This window comes from Bicyclus anynana, chromosome 10, assembly GCF_947172395.1.
Source record: "Bicyclus anynana chromosome 10, ilBicAnyn1.1, whole genome shotgun sequence".
Classification (NCBI taxonomy): Eukaryota; Metazoa; Arthropoda; class Insecta; order Lepidoptera; family Nymphalidae; genus Bicyclus; species Bicyclus anynana.
In genome coordinates, this window is record NC_069092.1 from 3,244,975 (window position 1) to 3,272,480 (window position 27,506).

General features: G+C 35.2%; 1 protein-coding gene across 35 annotated transcripts in view; it reads right to left on the minus strand.

The window, feature by feature from the left end:
• LOC112049969 (protein tramtrack, beta isoform) overlaps nucleotides 1–27,506 on the minus strand; it is a 536,667-nt gene that overhangs the window by 294,935 nt on the left and 214,226 nt on the right. The window contains exons 5-6 of one of the 35 annotated variants that reach the window (XM_052884051.1): nucleotides 16,109–16,310; nucleotides 15,176–15,449 (exon numbers count right to left, since the gene is read on the minus strand). The exons of 33 other annotated variants lie outside the window; for them this stretch is intronic. In XM_052884051.1, the coding sequence (XP_052740011.1) occupies nucleotides 15,386–15,449; nucleotides 16,109–16,310 (266 nt within the window). In that variant the 3' untranslated portion in view covers nucleotides 15,176–15,385. Of the gene's footprint in view, nucleotides 1–15,175; nucleotides 15,450–16,108; nucleotides 16,311–22,687; nucleotides 22,964–27,506 lie in introns of those variants that run through there. One more of the 35 variants, XM_052884057.1, reaches the window with a different exon arrangement.

Genomic DNA, 27,506 nt, shown 5'->3' on the forward strand with positions numbered 1-27,506 from the left:
AGCCTGGAGCACTAATCGTAGTTTAATGATACATTATATAAGTATTTATATATTTATACATTATATAAGTATTTATATGTAGTATATAATTGTATATTAATATTATAATATCAACTATCTTAGCACCCATAACACAAGCTACTCTGTATGCTTACTTTGGGGCTAGATAGTGATGTGTATTGTTTAAGTATATTTAATGATTGTGTTCATTTTTGTATACGACGATCACGTTATCTACAGTTGTGAGTGAAGCCTTGCAGCCCAAAGTCGTCCTTTTATTGCACAACCACTGGATCTTGTTGCCTCTGGATTGCGTGTGTCTGTTGTACTGGTAACTGCCTATCTTGAGCATCGGCCTCCCCATTCTGGACGACGAAATGACTATATCTGGTAAATAAAAAAAACAAGATTATAAGTTGATTATTTTTTTCATACTAGTTGACGCATTAAGCAGCCCACCATATTATTTTAATGATTCAATGAATTCACACTTATGTTTAAAAGAGATTCGCTAAACTAATAATAGTTGACATGTTTATGACAGATCTCGCTCGAACTGTGGAATTGCAGTGTCTATTTTATAAATACGAGTATGTATTGATTGCCATGCTAATTTCTGCAGCCAATCAAACAAAAAACCAAACCGTATTGTCGTGCGAAGTGTTGTTCTATTTATAGGTAATATTTTTTCACTTACCATCAAGTAGATCATCTGCTTGCTTGCGGTCAATTATTATTATTAAAAAATATGTACAAAATAAAACCGGAATTATGATTTAAAATTTAATATTCGTCATATTATAAACCGAACAAAGGTAAGTGGTAATCATTTTGATCTATAAATAGGTATATCACTTTAAAAATAACAATTTTCAGATGTTAATAATATCTCAACTTTTATTTGAACTGTAGTTATGAAAGTGTTCCAGATAAGCTTATAGCATTTAATATACAAACCACATTCAATATTTTCATGTTAAATAGATTTTGAGTTATTAAGAAGACAAAAGTGGCCTTAAATGGTTCATGTAAAGTTACATGGTGCTTTGTTGTCAGTCGTTATCTAGAACTAGCAAACGCCCGCGACTTCGTCTGCGTGGAATTCATTTTTTACAAAGCCCGTGGGAATCATTGATTTTTGAATGAAATCTTTTGGGATGAAAAGTAGCCAATGTGTTAATCCAGGGTAAGCATTATTGATCTTCCATTAAAATTTCAGCTAAATCGGTTCAGTAGTCGCGGCGTCAAAGAGTAACAAACATCCATACAAACTTTCGCGTTCACAATTTTAGTAAAATATGCCTAGACGCACTCCGCACGTCTCTACTCGTCGCCTCTACAAATACTTAGAAACATGTGTGTGTTCCACGTCGCTGATAGAAACAACTTCATTGGCATACGTGGTGACAGACGCCCTGCATCCTGAAGTCCATTTGTAACATCGCCACTGAACTCTGGGCCCCTTGCAACTGCTTCTGCGGTTGTATCTATGTATTCCGATTTCAAGGACAGGGTACCCGCACCTCGATAATCCAAAAACTGCATCTAGAGCAATAACTTTAACTTAATGCACTTTAGCAACTATACTCAGAGGCACAAATATCCGCCCGCTTTAATATACTCGAGTCATATTAAAGAGGGCGGATAATTGTGCCTTTGAATATATAAGGATCACCACTGTAGCCGTATGTTGTCTAGAAGTGTGAAGTGGTATTTGTTATGTAGCTACACCATGGAATGATGGATGTTTTTAAATTGTACATATTCGTAAATTAAGAGTATGCTAACAGTAAAGCAAATTTGTAAAAGTAAAAGGCCATCTGCGATTATTACTTTCGAAGCTACTGGAATTTATAGGCTCATATTTGCGGCACTGGCATGGATCGCTAAATAACACGAAAGGGTGACGTCATCGATTCGTGAGATCGTTAGATTTGTATGGGCGATCAAACAAAATTACAAATATCTGTGTGTGTTATTTGTGCGTTGATGTATACATTAATTAAAAATGTCACATTGAATGCAAGAAAATTAAAAGATGTTTGATTGATATTAAAATTTTATCTCAACAATCACCGGTTTTACCCAAAATCTATTCCTCGACTCAGCTTCGGCGACATCTTCAGCTATGACTGTAATAACTACAGGAACAATAACGGTTAACATGGCGATAATCTCGCCGATGAGCAAGGTTATTATTTCTCGATTTGTGCAATCCCTATAATGGTGTTTTTTTTTTCATTTTTTAGAAAATTTATTTAAATTGCCGCTTCATTCGATTTATTTCAGACCTAAACTAATACTAATCGTATTTTTAGTGATTATGTTCATTTTTGGTCACGATTATTTCGTTATCCACAGTAAACAGTGAAGCTTTGCACCCTGTACTCCTCCTTTTGTTGCACAACCACTGGACTTTGTTGTCTCTGGACTGTTTGTGTCTGTTATATTGATAATCACCAATCTTGATCACAGGCCTTCCCATTCTGGACATTGATATTATACCTGACGAATTAAGGAAACATTAAAAATATTATAATGTTAATATTTTTTCTAAACTAGTTATTCTTTTTAATTTTATACTAGCAAAATATAGACGATGATGCTCAGCAGCCTAATCTTAAATAGATCATTCCTTCAATAAAAATAGTTATTCCAATAACAATCATTACCTTCAAACAACAACAATTTGTATTGCTAGTTGGCAGACATAAAGATTTTGAAGTTTGCCCTTGACTACAATCTCACCTGATGGTAAGTGATGATGCAATCTAAGATGGAAGCGGGCTAACTTGCTAGGAGGAGGATGAAAATCCACACCCCTTTGTTTCTACAAGACATAGTACCAGAACGCTACATCGCTTGGCGATGCGTCTTTGCCGGTAGGGTGGTAATTAGCCGCGACCAAAGCCTCCCACCAGCCAGACCATTAAGCCTAAGTGCTTAGCTCGATTTTTGTTAGTTTTTTTTTATTTGTTCGCAATATGAAAGGCATGCTCATACTCGAGTTATTTTTTTTACTCTTTAGATGCATTTTAAGAACATCACATTTAGGAGGTCTGGCTTTGGTTTATTGAAGTCAATATTAAAATGAGTACGAGCTTGGTAAGAGAATCGCAAATATATTTTTATTGTAATTTTGAAATAAATGGTTTCCAAGTTCTTCCTCCTCCATGTTAGCGCACATTACTATCAGGTAAAATCGATGAATGAAAATGTTATTGATTGTTAAGGATGAAAACACCATAAATAAGCTTACAATGAAAGGCAATTTAAAAAAATACTTGCCGAGTATAAGTGCGTATTCACAATCTAAGAAATTAATTAAGCTTGAGTTGTAATAGCCCAGTGGATATGACCTCTGCCTCCGATTCTGGAGGGTATGGGTTCTACATACCAGATAATTTTCTTAATTCTCTGCGTGTGTGAAGTCTGCCAATCCGCATTGGGCCAGCGTGGTGGACTATTGGCCTAACCACTCTCATTCTGAGAGGAGACTCGAGCTCAGCAGTGAGCCGAATATGGGTTAATAACTTATACTTTAAAGGGGAAAAAAATATTTTTTATGTGTAACAAGTAAACTCAAAAACTACTAGACCCATTTAAAAAAATCTTTAACCAATAGAAAGTTACATTATCAGGGAGTAACATAGGCTATATTTTATTCCCCTGTTCCCACGGAAATGTGCGGGTTAAATTACGAGGTTCTGCGAATTACTCATTACGCGAATTCGGAGCACAGCTAATCTATAAATATCAGCAGGTAAATTAAAACTTCTAATAACTTCTTTACACAACCTTTATTTTATTATTGACTCAAATATTTAGTTTTTTTTTTAATTTTGAATTACAATTACATTGTACTCGTGAATAAAATGGCCTTACGTAGTGAGGTTTAAATGAAAATTTTCAAAACACGGTTTCGCCACGCATAAAGTTCTTTTGCAGATCTTGCATTGCCATCGTATTCTCATGTGGCATACTACGCATCGTAATGGTTTTATCAGTTTTTTTGGAACATGCAATACACTGTCCTCCACAAAATAACCAGAGGTAGATCTTCTACTGGCAGTTGTAACATCTTCACGTAAATAGACCCGTGCTGTTGAATATAATAAAGTTGATGATGTGGCCAACAGTTTTATATCTCATTTATTTAAAACTAGCGGACGCCCGCGACTTTGTCGCGTAAAAATCAATGTAAACTTTCAACATCTATTTCACCACATTAAGGATTGAATTTTAAAAATTCTTGAATTACGTTATTTTTCGTATTTTTTTTATGATTTATGAACAAATTTTTAAAACTGTATCTCTAAAAACAAAGGACTTTCCATACAAACTTTCAACCCCTATTTTTACTCAACCCCCTTCTATTTTTATTTTAGGATCAAAAAGTACCCAAAAATTATCTTGATCGGTTCAGACGGTTTTAGCTGTGAAAAGGTAACAGACAGACAGGCTTACTTTCTCATTTATGTTTATATTAGTATAGAAGTATAGATTTAAATTAAATAATATTTTGGCAATAAATTATTTAATTAAATTAATAAATAAAAACGAATTATTATTTTAAAATTACAGTGAACACAGAATATTGAATAACATAACATAACATATTAATGATTAATGACAACATATTAAATAATTTATTTACGCTTACGCACACGCCATTCCGCATGGAACCACATTTTCTAGTATACAATAAAATGTTGCTCAATAAACTCCTCTATCTTCCAGTGAAATTGCATGAAAACGAAATTAATTGACGTAGCCCAAAGGATTAGCAAAACTTAAGTGGCAGTGGGCTATATTTGCAGCAGATAGCCGGCAGACGTGTTTTGGAGTGCTCTCCAGCTTCCCTCCAGCTAGATGGTCCGACAACATCAAGAAGGTAGTGGGAAGTGGCTGGATGAGGAAGGCGGAGGATCGTGTGTGGTGGCACGCTCTCGAAAAGGCCTATGTCCAGCAGTGGGCGGATACAGGCTGATAAAGATATTATTACATAGTCATAATCAAGCAATAAGACTGCTTTTGCACATGCATGTACAGTGTTCACAATGCTTTTTATTGTTTTTCTTTGTAATTTCTTTTCAATAAAGTATTAATAACTAATCGATCCATTCTTCTTTGATTATTATTCACATCTTGTAATCACTCACTCTTTAAAAAAATCATTTATAGTCTTATTTTCCCTCATTTCTCTGACCATTATTCATTTGTCATGTATAGTTACTGTTCGTCCTTCTTTCCTATTTTAAAGTTTTGACTGTAGCGTAAACATTACTCCATCACATGTGATGTGCATCTTAATTAACGCTATCACTCCATCGGTTCTAAGTAAAACGGGCATCCTTAGTGCAGAGCACACATTGTGCTAGAAGAGACACCCATACACATAAATGCAGCGGAGTATGAAAACAACGCACTGCCTACATGATTCCCTAGCAACACTCCATGAGGCGTTCGGCGAGCTGGATGGCCTGCTAAGCTTAAGGACCAAGCTCGATTGTCTGGTGTAACTCTAGCGTGGGCTACCACCAAGGGACCTAATTACAACGACCGATATCGTGGCAGAAAATGCCCAGGACAGAAGAAGAATACTTTTTTTTCATTCTTTACAAGGCCTTGTCTACAATCTCTCCTGATGGTAAGTGATGATGCAATCTAAGATGGATGAATCTGTTAGGAGTAGGAAAATCTACCCCTTTCCGGTTCTACACGACATCGTACCGCTATGCTAAATCGCTTGGCGGTACGTTTTTGCCGGTAGGGTGGTAACTAGACACGGCCAAAGCCTACCACCAGCCAGACCTGGACCATACCAGATCGAACCCAGGACCTCCGTTTTGTAAATCCACCGTGCGCGACGTAGTCATCGTCACGTCATCACTAATCCGATGAAAAATATCGCAGTAAGTACTAATTTATCAAGTAAGTACTAATTTATCGTGAAATAAATTTAGTCACTAAATTCATTTATATTCATTCATGATTATGTACGTTAGTAATCTTCACAACTTCATATTCAAACGTTGTGACGGAGGCTCTGCAGTTAGTTGTTGTCTTTTTGCAGCACTGCCATTGTATCTTTGGTCCCTTACTCTTGGTCCTCTGGTTGTACCGGTAATTTCCCATTATAATCACTGGCCTACCGTATCTAGATAAAGCAAACGTCGGCCCTGAAAGTATAGAAAAAACGTATATTTCTGATATTCGTCTTGTACTTGGTATGATTATACCCGAATACTGAAACGTCGACGTGATAGCCCAGTGGATATGACCTCTGCCTTCGATTTGGAGGGCATAAGTTCGAATCCGGCCCGGAGCATGCACCTCCAATTTTTCAGTAATGTGCATTTTAAGAAATTAAATGTAACGGGTCTCAAACTGTGAAGGAAAAACATCGTGAGGAAATCTGCATACCTGAGAATTTTCTTAATTATCTGCGTGTGTGAAGTCTGCCAATCCGCAGGGCCAGAGTGGTGGACTCAGGCCTAATCCCTCTCATTCTGAGAGGAGACTCGTACTCAACAGTGAGCCGGTTGTTGATGATGATAAATGAATAATGGCTGAAACGTCACTCATATTTATTGACCTCTTTCATCTCTTATGTTCCAAATTCATATACCATAACACAACCATCAAAATTAAGTGCCGCTTTAATTTGATCGCGCTCTAAAATAAGTAAATTATTCTTTTAATCCACCTTTCTACTTTAACCAATGATATTTCTATTGAGCACTATAATATACATTGGTCAGACAGTCAATCCAGCTAGCCTATTCACTATTTTGGTCTTTATATCAACCTATTAAAATAAATATCAATTTTCATTTACCTGCTCTGTGATATCCACCAATAAGCACCGGATGACATTTTTACATAGAGTCTCAATTTCATATATGTCAACTAGCATAAGTACATCAAAGATTGTGAATAAACCTACAGATGAGATAAGCACTCGAGCCAACATTCGGCTGTAAGGATATTGTTATATTCTGTGATTTGTCGAAATATATTTAAACGCCATTGAGACTACGAGATTATTTTTAAAATGGCACCCACACTTGTATTTGAGTACCTAAATTAATCCAGAATAGTTGGCTTGTCAGTTTACCCGTGTTAGAATAGCAATACAATATTAATGAAACCAATTTATTTTATTAATGGTTGTGTATATTTGTAGTTTTTACAATAACGTCATCCACTGTAGTGATGGATGCTCTACAGTTGTTTGTAGACCATTTACTGCACCGCCACTGAGCTTTAGGGCCCGTTTGACCTGGTCTTTTGTTGTAACGATACCCTCCTACTTCAATAACCGGTCTACCGAATCTAGAGGTTGTCATCACTGGCTCTGAAAAATATGATCACACATTAGAATATCCACTTAAACATCTGTACAATCTGCAAAGTGACAGATGTGGCATTGTTCATTCCGAATGACAACTTGTTTGTTACTTGGTTGGGTTGTGATTCCCGTTCCCGAAGGAGTACGGGGCTAATATATAACATATACCCTTCCTTAATAAATGTGCTATATAACACTGAAAGATTTTTTAAATCAAACCAGTACTTCCTGAAATTAGCGCGTTCAAACAAACAAACTCATTAGCTTTATTGTATTACTATAAGTGTTATTAGTGAAACATTCATCGACGACTGTAAATTAGCAAAATCGCAGCCCATATAAGATAAAATATGTTTCAATATAGATTTAAGTATTGTATAGAGTTGAAGACATTGCTGTTTTTGAATTTATTGATCCATCATTGAAGGTAACAGATATAAATATAAAATAAAAAGTTATAGTCAATGTTTGAAATGAAAAACAGACAACATCAACATAATTATTATTTAATAAAAACTATACACTACCTTGTATTGTAACAAATATCTAAGTTTCTTATATAAAATTTATAAAAAATATGTTGTAAATTTAACTATAAAATGTTACATTTAGTTTTAATCTTATATTACGTTTAAACATATAATATCACATTTAGGTTCATTTGAACAATAAGTGTAATTAACTTTGTAATTTTTGTCTCAATAGCTTCCTGCATTAATAACAGTCTTTGTAAATGGTACATACTGGTATATTTTTGATAACTCCTAAGGAATATTTACTTTTCAAGTCATAAACCAAACGTTTCATTCTCTCTTATCTTCTACTGTGTTCTTCAATTTATTATGTTCCTAAATTATATTTAAGAACTCCATCAGTAATAAAGAGAATCATACTTCAGTTATGACACATTCATTATAAACTGCTCTTGAACAATTTATACCATTATGGGTGATTATGAAAATCATTACTTTTGATCTATACTGTTTTTTTTTTTTTCTTAGCGTGATGCTACTAGGTGGGGTCCGCTATCCAGCATAAACTAATCCACTCCAATTACTTCACTTTGTTGTCTCTCTAATGTCAGCGCTCACAGTGATCTATACCGATTATAGTTTTTTGAAGTATTCCCTGTTTCGTGCTTTATTAAAATTATAGTCTTACGTTATCTTAATCTACGTTAGTGATTATGATAATTATTACTTTTCGTTATGACACTGTCTATCGTTGTGATAGACGCCCTGCAGTTAGTTGTAGTCCACTTACAACATAGCCACTGTGCCTTGGGACCTTTGCACCTGCTGTGTCTGTTGTATCTGTACTTTCCTATTGAGATGACGGGTTTTCCGAATTTTGACAGTGTGTATAACGGTCCTGTAATAAAAATATTTTACGGTAACGCAAAATTGTTTAACATTAACTTTCACAGTTCTTACATCTACGTCTTCACATTTCTTTCTCGCATTGATTTTGAATGCTTCTATAGAAAAGGACAAAATACTGCCCTATTGTAAATTCATTTATCCTTGTTTTTACTGTGGTTATAAAACGTACGCACTCTTTTCCAGCTGTAGTGCAGTGTTCTTTTCTATAGCGGGGGATATTTAATTTTTAAACTTAAAAGCCTAGCAAGTTGAAACCAGTATTTTTGCGATGCTTCTGCGTTCGCCCAGAACCCTCCGTAGGAGTCACTGTGGTCCCAATGTAGAGCCTGCGCTTACACAATCAGAAAAAAATTACACCAATGTTTATGAACAAATTTTCTCAGCCAACCTTTTACACGTTATTTATTATTAAATTGCTATCATTTTATGGGTCACAAAAAGGTATGCTGAAGTATTGCAGGTTGTGTACACTAAACTTTTTACTGGAGTTTTTTATATTTGGTAAACACGCCTGTGAAATAATTTTTTTTTTTTTTATAATTTTAATAAATTTTAAACATGAACTTAAGGGGTGATATCCAATTATGTTCAGAAACTTATTTCATTTGTTAAAATATCATTGTCATCTGATATAACAGTGCAGGTCGATCTTACTACCATTTGTATGAGGTTACCTTTTTCGTAACGCTAATTAAAAGTAATGAAAAATGCACTCACTTTTATAATGTGTTATCTACTACACAAAAGTGAGTGCATTTTTCATTATTTTGGGAATTTTTATCATGGGAATACCGTTAAGAAAATGTAGTGACTAAAATCGAAAAATGAATGATAAGATGGTTTACAAACGTAAAGAGATGAAAGGAGTCTAACAAAAAGGATTTATATGGCGAAGGTGAATGGAAATTTCAAGGCTTCCAGGGCCAAATCCAGGATATTCTCAATAAAAGTATTAAGAATACCCTAATCCGACGAAACTTGAAATTTGAAAGGTATGATGTCTTTCTTAATGAGTTCTGTTTACCAACAAAGAAATTAGAAATGAAGGTAGAAAACGCATGTCATTTCATAACATATTTATTTTAAATTATGTATGATTTTAAAATGTTATATAAAATATATTAACCATATCTAATCTTATTAATGAAATTTATTTTCATTAATATAAATACAAGTTAATTATAGGTGTGAAGTGACTAGTGACTTATGCCCTCATTTTTAATTTGTTTGTAGAGCTGTAGTAGGTAGTAGTAGATAATACTAGATTTTATTACCGTATTTTGAAAAACAGCGAAACCCAGTTCGTTTTACTTTTTAAAATGTTGGTGAAGTTTATCGTTTTTGACGATAACATCGTCTACTGTGACGACTGAAGCCCTGCAGCCTTTGCCCCATTTAGAGCACCGCCACTGGGCCCTTTCGCCTGTGTATTTGCTGCGACGAATGTATCTGTACTGTCCTAACTCTAAGACTCGATTTCCGTATTTAGTTTCACTAAATTCAGGTTTAATATCTGAAAATAATTAAAAGTAATAAACGTCTTCAGTTTCATAATGCTAAAATCATAATTGCATTTGCGTCACTTAATTTTCCGTTGACAACAAGCTGCTTATATACACGTGCATCTTGAAGCCGGCCTGGGCCTATGGCGCTCAACTGTGGGGTAGTGCTTGCGACACTAGCCTAAATATCCTGCAAAGAATGCAAAATAAAATACTACGTACTATCGCCAACTCGCCGAATGAGGAACTACATCATAATTTGTAAATTTGCACAGTAAAGGATGAAGTTAGGGGGGCTAGCCAAAAGATACAAGAAGCGACTCCTTATTCATCCTAATATCTTAGCAGACTCTTGACTGATGACTGTCCGATCCGAGGCGTCTTAAACGTAAACGCATACTCGACCTGGACATTTGAAAAACAGGACGCACCAAATGACCGCCGACTCCTAATGAGGATCGACCTCCACAAGACAAAGACACTCGCAACATATTTGTTTATAGTCTTAGGACTGATCGCAGATTGGCCGTACAAGAAAAAATAAATAAATTTTTTTGACCTACACAGTTTTACCTGAACGTTACCTCTAGCATGATTGTGATTAATATTTTAAAGATTTTTTTTTCTTTTTATTCTTTACAAGTTAGCCCTTGACTCACCTGATGGTAAGTGATGATGCAGTCTAAGATGGACGCGGGCTAACTTGTTAAGAGGAGGATGAAAATCCATACCCTTTTTCGGTTTCTACACGACATCGTACCGGAACGCGAAATCGCTTGGCGGTACGTCTTTGTCGGTAGGGTGGTAACTAGCCAAGGCCGAAGCCTCCCACCAGCCAGACCTGGACCAATTAAGAAAATCTCAATCGGCCCAGCCGGGGATCGAACCCAGGACCTCCGTTTTGTAAATCCAACGCGCATACCACTGCGCCACGGAGGCCGTCGAAACAACTAAAGCTCAACTTCTGCACAACCCTTGGGCACGTACATTGGTTGCAGCGATTGTACAGTCCTATTATATTATTATACTAACCATCTTCAGTTTCACAGTAACATTTTATTTTGTCATCACACAGTAAGACCACTTTTTTTTGTCCTAATGTCTAGAATGATTATTGTGAACATCATTAGATTTTATGATCTCCTCGATTGTAATGATGAAGCCCTGCAACCATAAGTCCCTTACAATTGCAGCGACAATTTGATCTATATTGTGGTTTAATGACAATCTCATCGATTATGATATCTGAAACCTTGTAAACTTCAATTGATGCAAAGCGATTGAGCCCTTGGGCTCTAACAGCCTTTGTGGCGATTGTACTCGTATATATACTGCCATATGACTGCGAGAAAATTGTTGATTATTTTTAAGTAAATAAATGAAAGAAAGAAAATAAGACACTCAAAATTGTACTTTATTGAATCACGACATTTAAACGACTTATTAGTAAGCTGAACAATATTAGCAAAATTTAATTATAGATACCGTTAAGAAGATGTAGTGACTAAAAACGTGAAAAGCAAAGATGGTTTAGACACAGAAGATAAACGAAAGGAGAATATCAAAAAGAATTTATAAGGGCAAGGTAAATGAAAATGTTGGATGGAGAAGGCCAAAACGAACGTTCCCGGGCCAAACCAAAATGTTCTCAATAAAAGGCAGGTCAATAGTACCCTAAACCGAAGCTTGTAATCTGAAAGGTACGAGTATGATGCGAACGGAAGAAGAAAGGGAGGATTCCACTAGATCCTAGCAACTGGAAAAGCGTGCTGAATTGATAATATAATACATGTACATGTAGATTATAGGTAATGCCATTAATATTTTACCGTATTTTATTTATTTATTTTAACAAATTTACAACATTTACGGCAGGCGACCACAGACCCGCATCGTATGAATCGGACACATCGCATCCAACGGATGTTAGTATTCTTTGTATAGAAAGTTATAGTGCGTCCACTGATCCGCATCGTAAGAATTAAAAATCTATTTGATACGACGCGTCCGATATGTACGATGTGGATAAATGGACGCCTACTATTATGCACACAAAATAATTAACATGATATGATATAAGATAGATATTAAAACATAAACATCAAAGCTGGCTTGTACAATAGACACAAAAATGCATTAGGAAATAAACAGAACAAAACACACTATAAAACAGTATGAAGACCAAATAAACAAAGAAAGCAAAGATATACAAAATGAGCAAGGAGCAAATTAATAGAAATAAAGTAACACTATTCTTCAACCTTCCCGCGCAGGGAATTGATAACATTATGACGGAAACATCGTTTTTGAAGCAAACCGACGAAACTTTAAGTTTGAAAAGTATGATGCGAACGGAAGAAGCAAGGATAATTATATAGATCCTAGCAACCCAGTAATTCCCAAAGTGGTCTATATCGACCCCTAGGGGTCTATGACAAACTGCAAGGGGTCTATGTCAGCGAAAAAAAATTTGGGGGTCCATTAAATGAAAATGGTTTTCCACGATAGTGGATCATAACACATACACTGATAGTACCTATTTTTACATCATACATATTTTTAACACCATATAATATCAAAACTTATACATTATTTTAAAAGTAACTATGAAGTAAAGTTTTATTATATATGTTTATAAAATTGTGTAAGTTGTAGGATATAGAAAATCAATATCATATAAGTAGGGGGTCTACCCAACACGGAAAAACATGGCAAGGGGTCTACGACACAAAAAGTGATTTTTACAAATTCACTGAATACTTTCCAGATTATATAATGATTTATTTATTTTGCTATCATCCGCGAAAAGTCGACGAACCCATGCGACAACGTCACCCAGGTCCTACAAAATACTCTCTACGTACGTTTCACCCCGAAACCGTAGAATCCTCAGGAGATGTTGACTCTACAACGTGCAATTGCAAAGTCTATTTGCTAAAATTTTCTAAATTGCAAAGTCTAAAGTATTTTGTCGGACCTGGGTGACGTTGTCGCATGGGTTCGTCGACTTTTCGCGGTAATAGCAAAATAAATAAATCATTATATAATCATGATGCACTTCCGCAAAGTAACGCCTGCTTCTATCCAATACTTTCCAGATTGTTTTACTTTTTAAGATGTTTGTGAACTTTATCGTTCTTGACGATAACATCGTCAACTGTGGTGACTGAAGCCCTGCAGCCCTTGCCCCATTTGCTGCACAGCCACTGGACCCTAGAGCCTGTGCATCTGGTGCGACGATTGTATCTGTACTGTCCTAACTCTAAGACACGGTTTCCGTATTTAGTTTCACTAAACACGGGCTTCATATCTGGAACGAAGAAACAGTATTAGTTAAATGTATTAAAGGAACAGTATTAGTTAAATGTTTTATAGTACTTAAATAATCATTAAATCTGCATCACTTAATTTTCATTTAAAGTTTTACCTAGAGAAGCTATACCTGAATGTTACTTCTAGTATAATTGTAAATAATATTTTTAACTGAAACCCTGCAGCTGTTCAACTTGGAGCACAACCATTGGGCCCATTGGCCCTTATACTGGTTGCAGCGATTGTAAACGTATAGCCATAGAGTCCAATAGGACTGTATGACTGTACGTTTACAATCGCTGTAGTCGTATAATACGTATTATAGTCGTAATAACGACTAAGTATTAAATAAAACCGTCTTCAATTTCATAGTGTATTACATCATATTTTATCTGAATACAGTAAGACTTCTTTGTCTTGGTTTCTAGAATGATTATTGTGATCATTGTTGGATTTTATAATAATATCGTCGATTGTAATTATTGATGCCCTGCAACCGTAAGTCCATTTGGTGCACACCCACTTTGTTTTAGCGCCCTTAGAATAGCTGCAACGATTGAATCTGTATTGGCCTACTATTATGACTGGGTTTCCGTATTTCGTCACGCTGAATTTGGGTTGAATACCTATAACAAATCAAAATATCAAAAATAAAGTCTTTGTTTTACTATGTCAATTTCATTACTGTGAATACCGAGAGATAATTTAATATTTTAACAGGATACAGCAAACCAGTTTGTCTTACATTTTAGAATGTTTGTGAATATTTGTGTGAATGTTTGATGGTTTTGATGACAACTTATCGATTATGATAATTAAAGCCTTGTATTCATTCCTAGCTCTACTAGGTGCCCCACTGGGCCTTTGGCCTCTTACAGCTGCTGCGTCGATTGTATATCATCATCATCATAATCAACATCATCATCAGCCGATGGACGTCCACTGCTGGACATAGGCCACTTACATGGACTTCCAAACACAACGGTCTAGAGCCGCCAGCATCCAGCAGCCTTGCAACCCGCTTGATATCTTCGGTCCACCTAGTGGGGGTCAACCAACACTGCGCTTTCCGGTGCGGGGTCGCCATTCCAGCACCTTGGGACCCCAACGTCCCAATCTATCATCGTATTAATCTACGTCGTATGCTTGGAGTTTCTCTGCGTGATCGCATCAGAAATGAGGAGATCCGCAGACGAACCAAAGTCACTGACATAACTCAGCGAGTCGCGAAGCTGAAGTGGCAATGGGCAGGCCACATAGTTCGAAGAGCCCATGGACGATTGTATATATTATGCTGTCCTAATTACTATTTGCGTTTCCGTATTGGAACACAGTCAATTCGGGCTGAAGTCGTAACCCCTTTTCTACCATCGCACCGCAAGATCGGGTGAATTTTCATCCTTATGTTGTTGATGTTCCTAGGACCCGTCAAAACCCTTTGCGTCTTCTTTTCTCATACGCACGTCTAGGGTATGGAATCTGAACTTGGCTATCTTTAAAACAGTAGTGAATAGGCATCTTCTAGGTAAGCGTGACCCATCTTAGACTGTTTCTACACCATCAGGTTAGACATAGGTAAAAGGTTGGATACAAAAAAAGATTAATAAATATTAATAAAAAACGTCTTCAGTTTAATAAAGCCTTTATTATATGCCTACTGTACCATATTTTTTTATCATATTATAGCTATACTCGACTTCTTTCTAGAATGATCATGAATATTATTAGATTTTATAATGATCTCGTCGATTGTAGTGATTGAAGCCCTGCAACCGTAAGACCACTTGGTACACACCCACTTTGCCCTACCATTACAATTGTTGCGGCGATTGAATCTATATGTCCCTACTATTATGACTGGGTTTCCGTATTTTGTCATACTGAATGTGGGCTGAATACCTAGAACAAATATAAAATATTGAAAAAATTATTAATTTCATTGTGTCTATTAATAATATACATATACCGTCAAGTTAATATTTTAACATGATAAAGCGAAATCAGTTTGTCTCACATTCAAAAATTATAGTACCTAAATATTATTATTTATTTATTAAAAATACACAGCTTACAATAAAACGAATTACACGGACTACCACAAAAGTCATAAACATTTGATTTTGGTGTCCATTATTGGTTTTTATGACAATCTCATCGACTTTCATAACTTAAGTCTACCTAATACCTAATTTAAGTCTATGACCTCTGCCTCCGATTTCGGTGTGTGTGGGTTCGAACCCGGTCCGGGGCATGCCCCTCCAACTTTTCAGTTTTCGCATTGGGCCAGCGTGGCGGACTTTTGGCGTAACTCATTCTGAGAGGAGATTCGAGCTTAGCATATTATTTTATACATTGCCTAGGCATTGTATAAAATACCTGATTTATACACATTGCCGGTAACACATGCTACCCTGTTTCCATATTTGGACACACTGAATTCGGTCTGAATTCCGCGAGAAAATGAAAAATATTAAAAAAACATCTTTCGTTTTATAAAACCTTTATCAGCTATGCCTACTTTACCATAATTTGACATAATTAAGCCATAGTTGACTTACTTTCTAGAATGATTGTGAACATTATTGGATTTTATAACAATCTCGTCGACTGTGATAATTGAAGCCCTGCATCCGTATGTCCACTTGGTGCAAACCCACTGGGCCCTAGCGCCCTTACATTGGCTGCGACGATTAAATCTATGCTGTCCTATTATTATGACTGGGTTTCCGTATTTCGTCACACTGAATTTGGGCTGAATATCTGAAACAATTGAAAAAAAAACAAAAACGTATTTAGTTTAATTGTGTCTAATATTTGTATACCATTATGTTAGAATATTTTGACAGAATACCTATAGTAAAATCAGTTTGTTTCATATTCTAGAATGATTTTGAATATTGGATTTTATAGCAATCTCGTTAACTGCAACGACTAAAGCGACTGACGGTCTTTCTTCATGAATGATCATTTGTTTTGATAGTCGACTGAAGCCTGTAACCGTAAACCCACTTTGTACAGTCACTGGGCCCTTGGGCCCTTACAACCGCTGTGACAATGCATCTATACTGTCCTATTATTATGCCTGTGTTTCTATAACTTGGAATACTAAATTCGGGCTGTATTCCCACAGATAATAAAACTAAAATAAAAACGTTTTCAGTTCGTAAATAATTAATTATTATTATTTTAATATCGTTATGAGTTCTTCGCCATATATAAATATATTTAGAGCAAACTGACAATCTTACTTTAAAAATGATTGTGATCATTGTTTATTTTGATAATAATTTCATCGATTGTGATGACTGAAGCCCTGCATCCGTAGCTCCACTTGTTGCACAGCCACTGGGCCTTTGGGCCCTTACGACCGCTGCGACGTTTGTATCTATACTGGCCTATCACTATGACTGGGTTTCCATATTTGGAAACACTGAATTTGGGCTGATTTCCTGGACAAAATGAAAAATTATAAAAAACGTGTACAGTTTCATAATGCCTTTATCATCGCTGTGTCTGCGTTATCATCTATATTCTATACTAATATATAAAGCTGCAGAGTTTGTTTGTTTGTTTGTTTAATTAAACGCGCTAATCTCAGGAACTATTAGTCCGATTTGAAAAATTATTTCAGTGTTAGATAGCCCATTTATCGAAGAAGGCTATAGGCTATATATTATCTCCGTATTCTTACGGGAACGAAAACCACGCGGGTGTCAGCTAGTGATTTGATATAATATAGCGACTGACTGTGTTACTTTAGAAATAATTATTAACATTATTTGTTTTTTGATTATAGTATCATCGACTGAGCTGACTCAAGCCTGCAACAGTTAGCCAACTTGGTGCACAGTCAATGGGCCCTTAGGCCCTTACAACCGCTGTGACAATTGCATCTATATTGTCTTACTATTACTGGGTTTCTGTATTTCGATAGACTGAATTATTGAAGAATTCCTAAAGAAAATAAAAATAAAATGAAAAACGTTTTTAGATCATAATTCTTTAATTATTATAAGCGAAACATGACAATCTTACTTTAAAAATGATTGTGAGTATTATTTATTTTGATGATAATTTCATTGATTGTGATGACTGAAGCCCTGCATCCGTAGCTCCACTTGTTACACAGCCACTGGGCCTTTGGGCCGTTACGACCGCTGCGACGACTGTATCTATACTGGCCTATCACTATGATTGGGTTTCCATATTTGGATACACTGAATTCGGGCTGTTTTCCTGTACAAAATAAAAAATAATTCAGTTTCATAATTCTTTCATCATCGCCGTGCCTGCATTATCATAGTTAGATAAAATATAGACTGACTGTCTTACTTTATAAATGATTGTGAACATTATTTGTTTTGATGATAGTATGATGACTGATACCCTGCATCCGTAGCTCCACTGGGTGCACAGCCACTGGGCGCTTGGGCCCTTACAGCCGCTGCGACGATTGTATCTAAACTGCCCTATCACTATAACTGGGTTTCCGTATTTAGACACGCTGAACTCGGATTTCACGACTAAAATTAATAATAATGAAATAAAACGTATTCAGTTTCATAAAATCTTTATCATCGCTGTATCTGCTATCATATTTTGATATAACATAGCAACTAGCTGTCTTACTTTAAGAATGATTGTGAACATTATTTGTTGTTATGATAGTATCGTCGACTGTGATGACTGAAGCCCTGCACCCATAGCTCCACTTGATACACAGCCACTGGGCCCTTGGGCCCTTACAGCCGCTGCGACGATTGTATCTATACTGGCCTATCACTATGACTGGGTTTCCATATTTGGAAACACTGAATTCGGGCTGAATACCTGGAAAAATTCAAAATACGTCTTCACTTTCATTATGTTTATATCGGATGCGGATGAAACCGTGCGGTAAATATGGCGTTGCCATGTTTATACAGGCTAATATTTGTTATTGTTGATTAATTTATCATATGTTTATTAGGTATGTGTTGTATTTCTCCAACCACTCACAATCAAGTTTAACGTACACGTCGAAAAAATAAATACCCACTTAAGTAACTAAGGTACAAGAAGTTAAATAAAAATCAATATTATTATTGTCATTTTATTTATAAAATAATATTGGTACTAGGCGATACTTAATCACGAATTGTGAATATTGTGTGGTCTTATTTTCGATTAAGAGAATATTTGTATCTATAAATGTATGGTTTTCTACAAACTAGATTTACACTTTACTTCGAGATTATCTACGAGTATCATTCATATTCTGTCGCACTTGCAGTTTTCGTCCTGTAGCCCAGAATATCCTAACTAATTTTATAATTGCGAGTGTTCATTTAATTGTTAGGTAGTGCGTGTTCACGCCTTAGCTTTAAAATTACTTATTTTAAAACTCACTTAACTCGCAAAGGAAAAACCTAGTTGCCACAATTATATTTTTATTTTATACTAGATATGGGTCACTAGCTCATCAAAACCGAGAAATTTAATTAATTTCAATTAGTCGCTTATTAAACGATGAAAGTTTATTTAAACAAATAATACCTATATGTCGTCTACGACGTAGAGTTGTGTGTTCAGAAAGACAAAATTGTGCATGTGTGCGCTAAATTCAGTGGTGTAGCTAAATTCGGATTTATTTATTTATTTAATAAGGACAACCAACACGGACTACTTTTTGCGGTACCGCAAAAAGTAAACCACGGATTACTTTTTGCGGTGATTTTGTAGGGACGTAACCTATCTATAGTTTAAAATTATCATTGAGTTTCCACACAAACTCAAATTATACAAATGATACAGAGCTAAAAATTTACCATAAACTAAAATAATTATGGTGAACAAGTTCAAAAAAGTGGGCCCAATTTCAGACGTCTCTTTTACAAATTCTTTCGTCAATAGAAGGTGTCTTGTATAATAAAGCTAGTGGCTATGATTACAATTATACTTAATTATTTCATTTTCGATCGTTGTCATCGAAGCTCTGCAGCCCCGGCTCCACTTACTGCAGACCCACTGCACCTTGGGACCTTTGGCATAGCTGCATTTGCTGAATCTATATTCTCCTATCACAATTACTGGCTTCCCAAACTTAGACAGAGAAAATACTGCTCCTGAAAACAAACATAGAGTTTTAGTATAAAATAAACATTACTTTCTCTTTATTAGGAAAATGAGGAATAGGAAAGGAGAAGTCTCTATTCACAAGATATCCATATATTAACACGTTAATTGCACATCACACGACGTCGCGTGACGCGGCCTTTTACGCTGTGTCCGGTAACGCGACATCGCGTGGTGGTTCCTGAAAAACTTGTACGAGATAGAACATCGGCCATTTACGTTACTCGATTTTGATTTTGAAGATTTTGGCCTAACAATGAACTTGTTAAAGATAACCCCTGAACTACAAATAAGAAATAGAGGTTCGCAAGTATGTATACCTACTTACATACATTACTCGTACTAGCTATGATGATGAGTTATAGAAATACTCTATAATACAAATTACTTTTTTATTTTATTATCTCATATCATGTATTTAACATGATATATTAGTTCACAGTCACTTACTTAAATTTAAAGTAAATAAAAATAAAACTACCTAGTGTATGAGTTTTTTTTAATTTACTATGTAGAGATTCTCTGAATAACAATAATACTGTTTAAAATACATAACTTTGAATGTTTTGTCACCACAACACATACTCCATAAGCTATATACGGGTATATTTGCTTGTAAGATGGTAACTATCCACGGCTGAAGGCCAATCGAAAAATATATGAACACTAAATGCGCCACTTGGTTAAGTAAAAGTTACCACATGAAAAATAAATTACCCTCCCAAAATTTTAAGTGGGGTTTATCTTAACAATTTAATTCTACTTTAGTTATAGTACGCATTTTTAAACAAACTGGGTTAGATTTTGGCCAGTGTCCCTTAGGGTGAGGTCAAACGAGCGCAATTTTGTAAGTTGTCAATCGCGTAATTTCGGTTGCAGAAATTAGCGTGTAGTCGGAACACAACTCATTTTGCGACGCCGTGTGGCAGTAATTGGACTTTTGTATGAAACCGAATGCAGCAGAAATTATGCGACCGAAATTGCGCAACTGAAAACTTACAAAATTACGCTCGTATGGCTTCACCCTTATGTGACTAGGCATTGTCCTTTAGAGATGATTGTGTTGATTCTTAGCCCTAATGATTTCGTTTTCAATGGTAAAGATGGAGGCTCTGCAGTTGGTGACACCCCATTTAACGCACGGCCACAACACCCTGGTGTTCAGACCTTTGTACTTGCTGTGCCGACTGTACCGGAAGTTGCCAACCTGTAGGATGGGGTTGCCGCGTCTCGATGTGGTGAATATTACATCTGGAATACATTAACCTGATTAACGTCATCAACGCCAGGCCTCGTTTCGTATTTAAGATCGCAATTTAAAGAGTTATAACAAAAAGTCAGACTTTCATTTTGCTCCGAAAAAGACTATGCTGCGAGCACTGACATGGATCGACCAGTGTCTCGTGGAGCCAGGCCTGGTCCGTAGGTCTTCTCGGTGGGAGTAGATCGCTGATTTGCTGGTTTCCTTTAGATATGTCACCACACAATATATGTATTCCACACAGTAGTAGAATGACATTTTTTCGCGATATTGTAGTGGTAAGACGCCCGACTTCCGTGGGTAACTGATTACACTCACACTGATTAATATCGTGCAATAATTGTTGAAGGCTTCCTTCATTAGAGGTCGCCCTTTCATGCCCACAGCAATTGGTTCGTTAGAAGGATTATAAAAAAATTAAGATATTTGAAACTTCCTCCAGGTTGGTTATACGTTATTTTTACGAGTATTGTATTCTAGTACCTACGGAACACATTTCATTCAATATTAATACGTGCTACTTTACTACTACTATATTCTTTTAAAAAGTGTATATGTAACTTAACATTATGGGAAATAATAAATATTGAAACAACAACAAATTATTAGATACTCACATTAAATAAAATATCTGAAACTATCTTATACTAAAGTCTCAGGATGACATTAAAAGCGACAATGATTAAAATCTCCCCATTCATGCGGTACGGGGAATTTTAGACCATGTAGTAAAACTTTAGTTTGTAGCGCCACGAGGATTTTGAATACTTTTTTGGCCTTTACAAATTAATTAATAGAATTTTATATCATTTTAGATAACGAATAATTATTATTAATCTGCGTTTTTGTTTAAAGGCTGTAAGTAAAACAAAATACGGGTTCACAAAGACTCCGTACGAAAATTTTGGCATACCTTAGTGTTGAGAAACGAAATATATCGATATGTTTAATTTAGTTTATTTTAAGCCCCTTCTTTGAATTGTGTGTCTATCGTTGAAGCAACTAAGGCAGAAATATTTCTTGCACTTAACACATTGTGTGCGAACTTTATTGACTTTTCTGGCAGCCTCTCTACTAGATAGATGTGTTCGGCGTTTTTGGTAACAACCGGCACATCTCCTCCTCACCGAACGTTTTTCCAAATAGTGGTTACTTGATGTCGATTCTGAAAATATGAATGATGAATCTTGATAATAAAATAAAATACGAATAATGATACTGAAGTGTTTGTGTATACTAAATAGATACCTATAATACTACATACACTATCTCATGTACATTGGTAGTGGGGGGCAGTACCACAGTCTATCGCCGGCGCTTGACCGGGGTGGTCGTGTGCGGTCTGCTTGCCATATCAGTGTAGGAATGAGCCAGTGATTACCTTATCTTATAGTAAAGACGAGGGTCCTTACAGATACAAATATAATTTAGCCTATAGTACTCTCCGATAACGTAGCATTATTAGTTGTTTCGAAGACTAGCCCCGTCACATAAACAAACAAAGACTACCGTTTATGTAGATTCATAAATTAATTATTTACCTGATTTTATTTATTCCAAATCCGTAGCCACTAGCCTAGTTAGGGGGAACCACGGATATCGAGGTTTTATAGGATGCGTCTGGTCCCAATCAGTACTGTGTTACAAATTTATTCTGTGCAGTTCTAGAATAAAGTATAACTATTATATTAAGATATTCCACGGAATAGGACTAGGATTTTCCCCTGACTTGATAGGACATATTTTAATTAAAAACGAAACATAATAACTATCGATTTATTTTATAATGAAATTAATGATTTAGAAATACTCTTTTTTTCAATTGTATGCTTAATAATAAAGCAACTGAGGCAGAAATATTTCTTGCACTTAACACACTCTGTACGAACTTTTTTGACTTTTTTGTCAGCTTCTTTACAAGTAAGATATGATCGGAGACTTTCGTAACAACCGACACACCTTCGCCTCATCAAAGTTTTTTCCAAGCAGTGATTATTTGGTGTGATGATTTGGTGTTCGTAATGTGAAGCAGTGATATCTGAAAATATATTATTGATTAGATTGATTTAATCACTAAAACAAAATAAAGAAATAATCACCGGAAATATTTTATTGTTTAAAAAAACTTTAGAATAATCCAATATAGGTTTGTATGGTATGGATTGTTCTAAATATTTTTTTAGAAAAATGACGTGTGAATTTTATCGACTCGTTGCACATCACTGGCCGCGAGCAGTTAGCGTACCATACGATACGAAAAGCGAGAAGTGTCTTTGTTTTACAGGTAGCATCTGCCTTGTCGCAGTAACAAAACTTTGTTTTTTCTGTGCGGCATCAGATTTAAAAGACTGTAAAACTGTAACTGTAAGACTGTAAGATTTATTGTAATGTAGGAATGCCATGAAACCTTGTCTTAATTAGAACATCTTGAATATTGGGATATTCACAAAAATATAATAAAATATTTCGATTTTTATTTTGTTTATTTTAATATTAAAAAAAGATTCAGTTAGATTTATTTTTTGAATTATGCTTATAATCGAAGCAGCTCGTACAGTAATATTTATTGCATTCGAAACACTGTGTGTGAACTTCTTTTACTTTTTTTATAGCTTCTCTTCTAGACATATATGGTCGAAGCTTTTCGTAACAACCGTAACAAATACTACTCGATGGACCTTTTTCGAAGTGGTGTTTATTTGATGCGGGTTCTGAAAATAATTAATTTATAATGTCTTTAATCTGTATGTTTGTTAATAACAATTATATGCAGGACGTTTCATTTAAACCCACAAGTAGGCATATGTGTCTAGTGCTGTTTTTTAAAGTATCATTCCAATGATAAGATAATTTGGATCGATAAAACAATAATCAAAGTATATATCAATCACAATTTTTTTTACTATTTGAGGAAACATATATTTTATCGCAGGAAACCTATTATAATTATTTCATTATAAAATTATATTTTTTTATTACACTTATAGATCCAGTAATAACAGTCCCATAATGTGTTTAAAAAATTTATTACCAAGTGAATTACATGATAAGTTTATATTAATCACTAAAACAAATGAAACCAATTATTTTATTTTTTTATGAATCCGTCACCGAAAACGTGTTTAGTAAAGACTTAGAATAATCCAAAACAGGATTGTTAAGGATTTTTCTGAATATTTTTTTTAGAAAAAGGACGCGTGAATTTTATCGACTCGTTGCACATCACTGGCCGCGAGCAGTTAGCGTACCATGCGATACGAAGAGCGAGGCTTTACAGGCAGCATCTGCCTTGTCACAATGATAAAACTTTATTCTTTCTGTACGGCACTAGATTAAAAAGATCGTAATGTAATGTAGGAATGCCATGAAACCCTGTCTTCATTAGAACATCTTGACTGTTGGTATATTCACAAAAATATATCGATTTTAATTTTGTTTATTTTAATAATAAAAAAAAGATTCAGTTAGATTTCTTTTTTGCACTGTATGCTTATAGTTGAAGCAACTGAGACAGTAACATCTCTTGCACTCCAAACACTGTGTGCGAACTTTTTTTACTTTTTTATCAGCTTCTCTACTAGACAGATATGTTCGGAGCTTTTCGTAACAACCGGCACAACTTCTCCTCGTCGGACCTTTTTCGAAGTGGTGTTTATCTAATGCGGGTTCTGAAAAAAAAATGTTTGTATCTATTATTATGTAAATACACTCGCATAATCCTACACGTTAAATCACTTACAACAAAATATTTTATACAAAACTTATGTCTAGTCCTGTTTTGTAAAGTATTATCCCCAGAATAAGATAATTTGGATCATCATCATTATCAACCCATATTCGGCACACTGCTGAGCTCGAGTTTCCTTTCAAAATGAGAGGGATTAGGCAATAGTCCACCGTTTGAGACGCTTGATATTTAATTTCATAAAATGCACACAACTTAAAAGTTGCAGGTGCATGCCTCGGACCGGATTCGAACCTTCGCCCTCCGAAATCGGAGGCAGAGGTCATATCCACTGGGCTATCACGGCTCTTCAATTATTATTAACCACTTTAGAATAATCCAAAAATGGTTTGTAATGGATTATTCTAAATTATTTTTAAGGCAACGTTTAGCCATTTTCAACATCTTCTTTTCAACTTTCTACGTGAAGGGATTTTCAATAACTCGAGTGACCTTTCGCTTTTACATTTTATAGATAACCCAATTATTTATATCAAAATTGTTATAATCAAATTATAACTAATTAAATAATTTTTATTCATTATGATATTTAAAGAAGCAATTTCTTTTTTCTAACATACATAATCTAAGGCTACACTTACTGCAACAAACACTTGTTTTTTTACGATTTTTGCAATATTTATTCTTCCATTTCTTGAAAATATTGGCAGGTGTCCCACATTATCGAAACGAACGGAATCAAGAAGTCTTGGAGCGACAGGAACTTTGATGTTCGCAAAGGCGCCATTTTCGGCATAGCTATTCCTTTTTTTTTATTATTATTCAAGTCAATGGCAATTGTAGAGGTAATATGAAACGTATGTATTTCATATTACCTCTACAATAATCAGATCATTAATTTTTTTTATTAAATAACATTTTCTTTGCTGTCCTTATATTTCTGTGACCTGCGGTCCCCTCCACGTTTTTCTGTCGGTAATTGTCCTTGTAAATAGTAATTCTTTATTGTATTTTCTATGCGATATCTTTTTATATTCAAAATTTCAAGGAACGCCTTTTGGCAAACTTGTAGCATTTTCAATTGAGATCTGCTATACATTTCATATTTTAATTGCAAATCTCTAGGCCTGTAGTTTTTAGATTCAAGTCTCGGTCGACGACGTTTTGGTTTTATACCTTTTACATATTTTAGTAAGAATGTGTCTTGTTTCAGCTTATCTTTTATGTGATAAAATGACTCGTAGAATTTTCTTATATCTTGCATTGAAATTTCGGAGCACTGTAGGTTTTTAGATTTGTGTGAGCATGTCGGTTTAATAGGCAAATGTTGAGGTGCATACCTTAAACAAAAACCTTATTTTAATAGCTATAAATACAATAATCATCATTATCAACCCATATTCGGCTCACTGCTCCACTACGCGGGCCCAATGCGGATAGGCAGTCTTTACACACGCGGGGAATTAAGAAAATTCTCTGGTATGTAGGTTTCCTCACGATGTTTGACCGTTTGAGATACGTGATATTTAATTTCTTAAAATGCACACAACTAAAAGGGGAGGTGCATGCCCCGGACCGGATTCGAACCCACACCCACCGGAATTGGAGGCAAAGGTCATAATAACACAACAATAATTCCTTAAACTTCAGAGCTAATATACTCGTAGCAGTTATAAATAGTTATGCATTGTTGCAACACTAACACCTATGAATTCAATTTTGTCTAGTGCAGATACAACCATCAAACTGTTATTATTAAAGTGCAAAGGATAATAATATTATTGTCCCCATTTGAAGAGAACTAAAAAACGTATTAAACAATTTTTTAAAAACTAAAAAACTATTCTACCCTAGTACAAGTTGAATATTTATCACAAAAGATAAATATTCAACTTATACTAGGGTAGAGTTGTATTTAATTCCATTTTTTTATTATACAACACTAGCAGACGATTTTTACATGCGTACTTCCCGTTCCCGTAGGAATACGGGGATAAATATAGCCTGTGACACTAATAAATAACGTGGTTTTTTTATTAGTAAAAGAATTTTCAAAATCGGCTTAGTAGATCCAGAGTTTAACTCCTACAACCTTATAAACTCTCTCTCTTTATAATATTAGCTAGCTAGCTAGCTGACGCCGTGCGGTTTTTCCCGCGTGGTTTCCGTTCCCGTAGGAATACAGGGATAATAAGCCTATAGCCTTCCTCGATAAATGGGCTATCTAACACAGAAAGAATTTTTCAAATCCGACCTGTAGTTCCTGAGATTAGCGCGTTCAATCAAACAAACAAGCAAACTCTTCAGCTTTATAATATTATTATAGAAGTATAGATAAAGAGATAGAGTTTATAATAACTACATGATTTAATTTTTAGTTGAATACTGAGTAATAAGTAGTGAGGTTTAAATAGGACTACGACAAATAAGTTTTCATTCTGAAACGTATAAGTTACTCGTAGGTAATATTTAAAGTATGAAAACAATAGTAGTTGCAGTATACTTACCGTTGTTCCTTAGCCCGATTTCTTTTCCATTTTGCAACAAAGACTAGACGTTTCTGTGCCTGTTTATCTACAACAACAATAAAACAATCCGTGATGTAATTTTTTGTAAAGTCATGCTGGATAAATAACTTTTAACACCAATAAATTAAAAAAGCTAAAAGCAAGATTACGACTACATTACATACAATTTTACGTATTTAGGTTAGATAAAAACTAGTGGACGCACGCAACTTCGCCTGTCCTTAGACCTGCTTAATCCGGCACTCTTGCAAAGTCCGTTTTTTACGTACTTGACAATAAACTGATGATGAACTTGATGATTCAGTCTAAGATGGAAGCGGGCTAACTTGTTAGGAGGAGGATGAAAATCCACACCCCTTTCGGTTTCT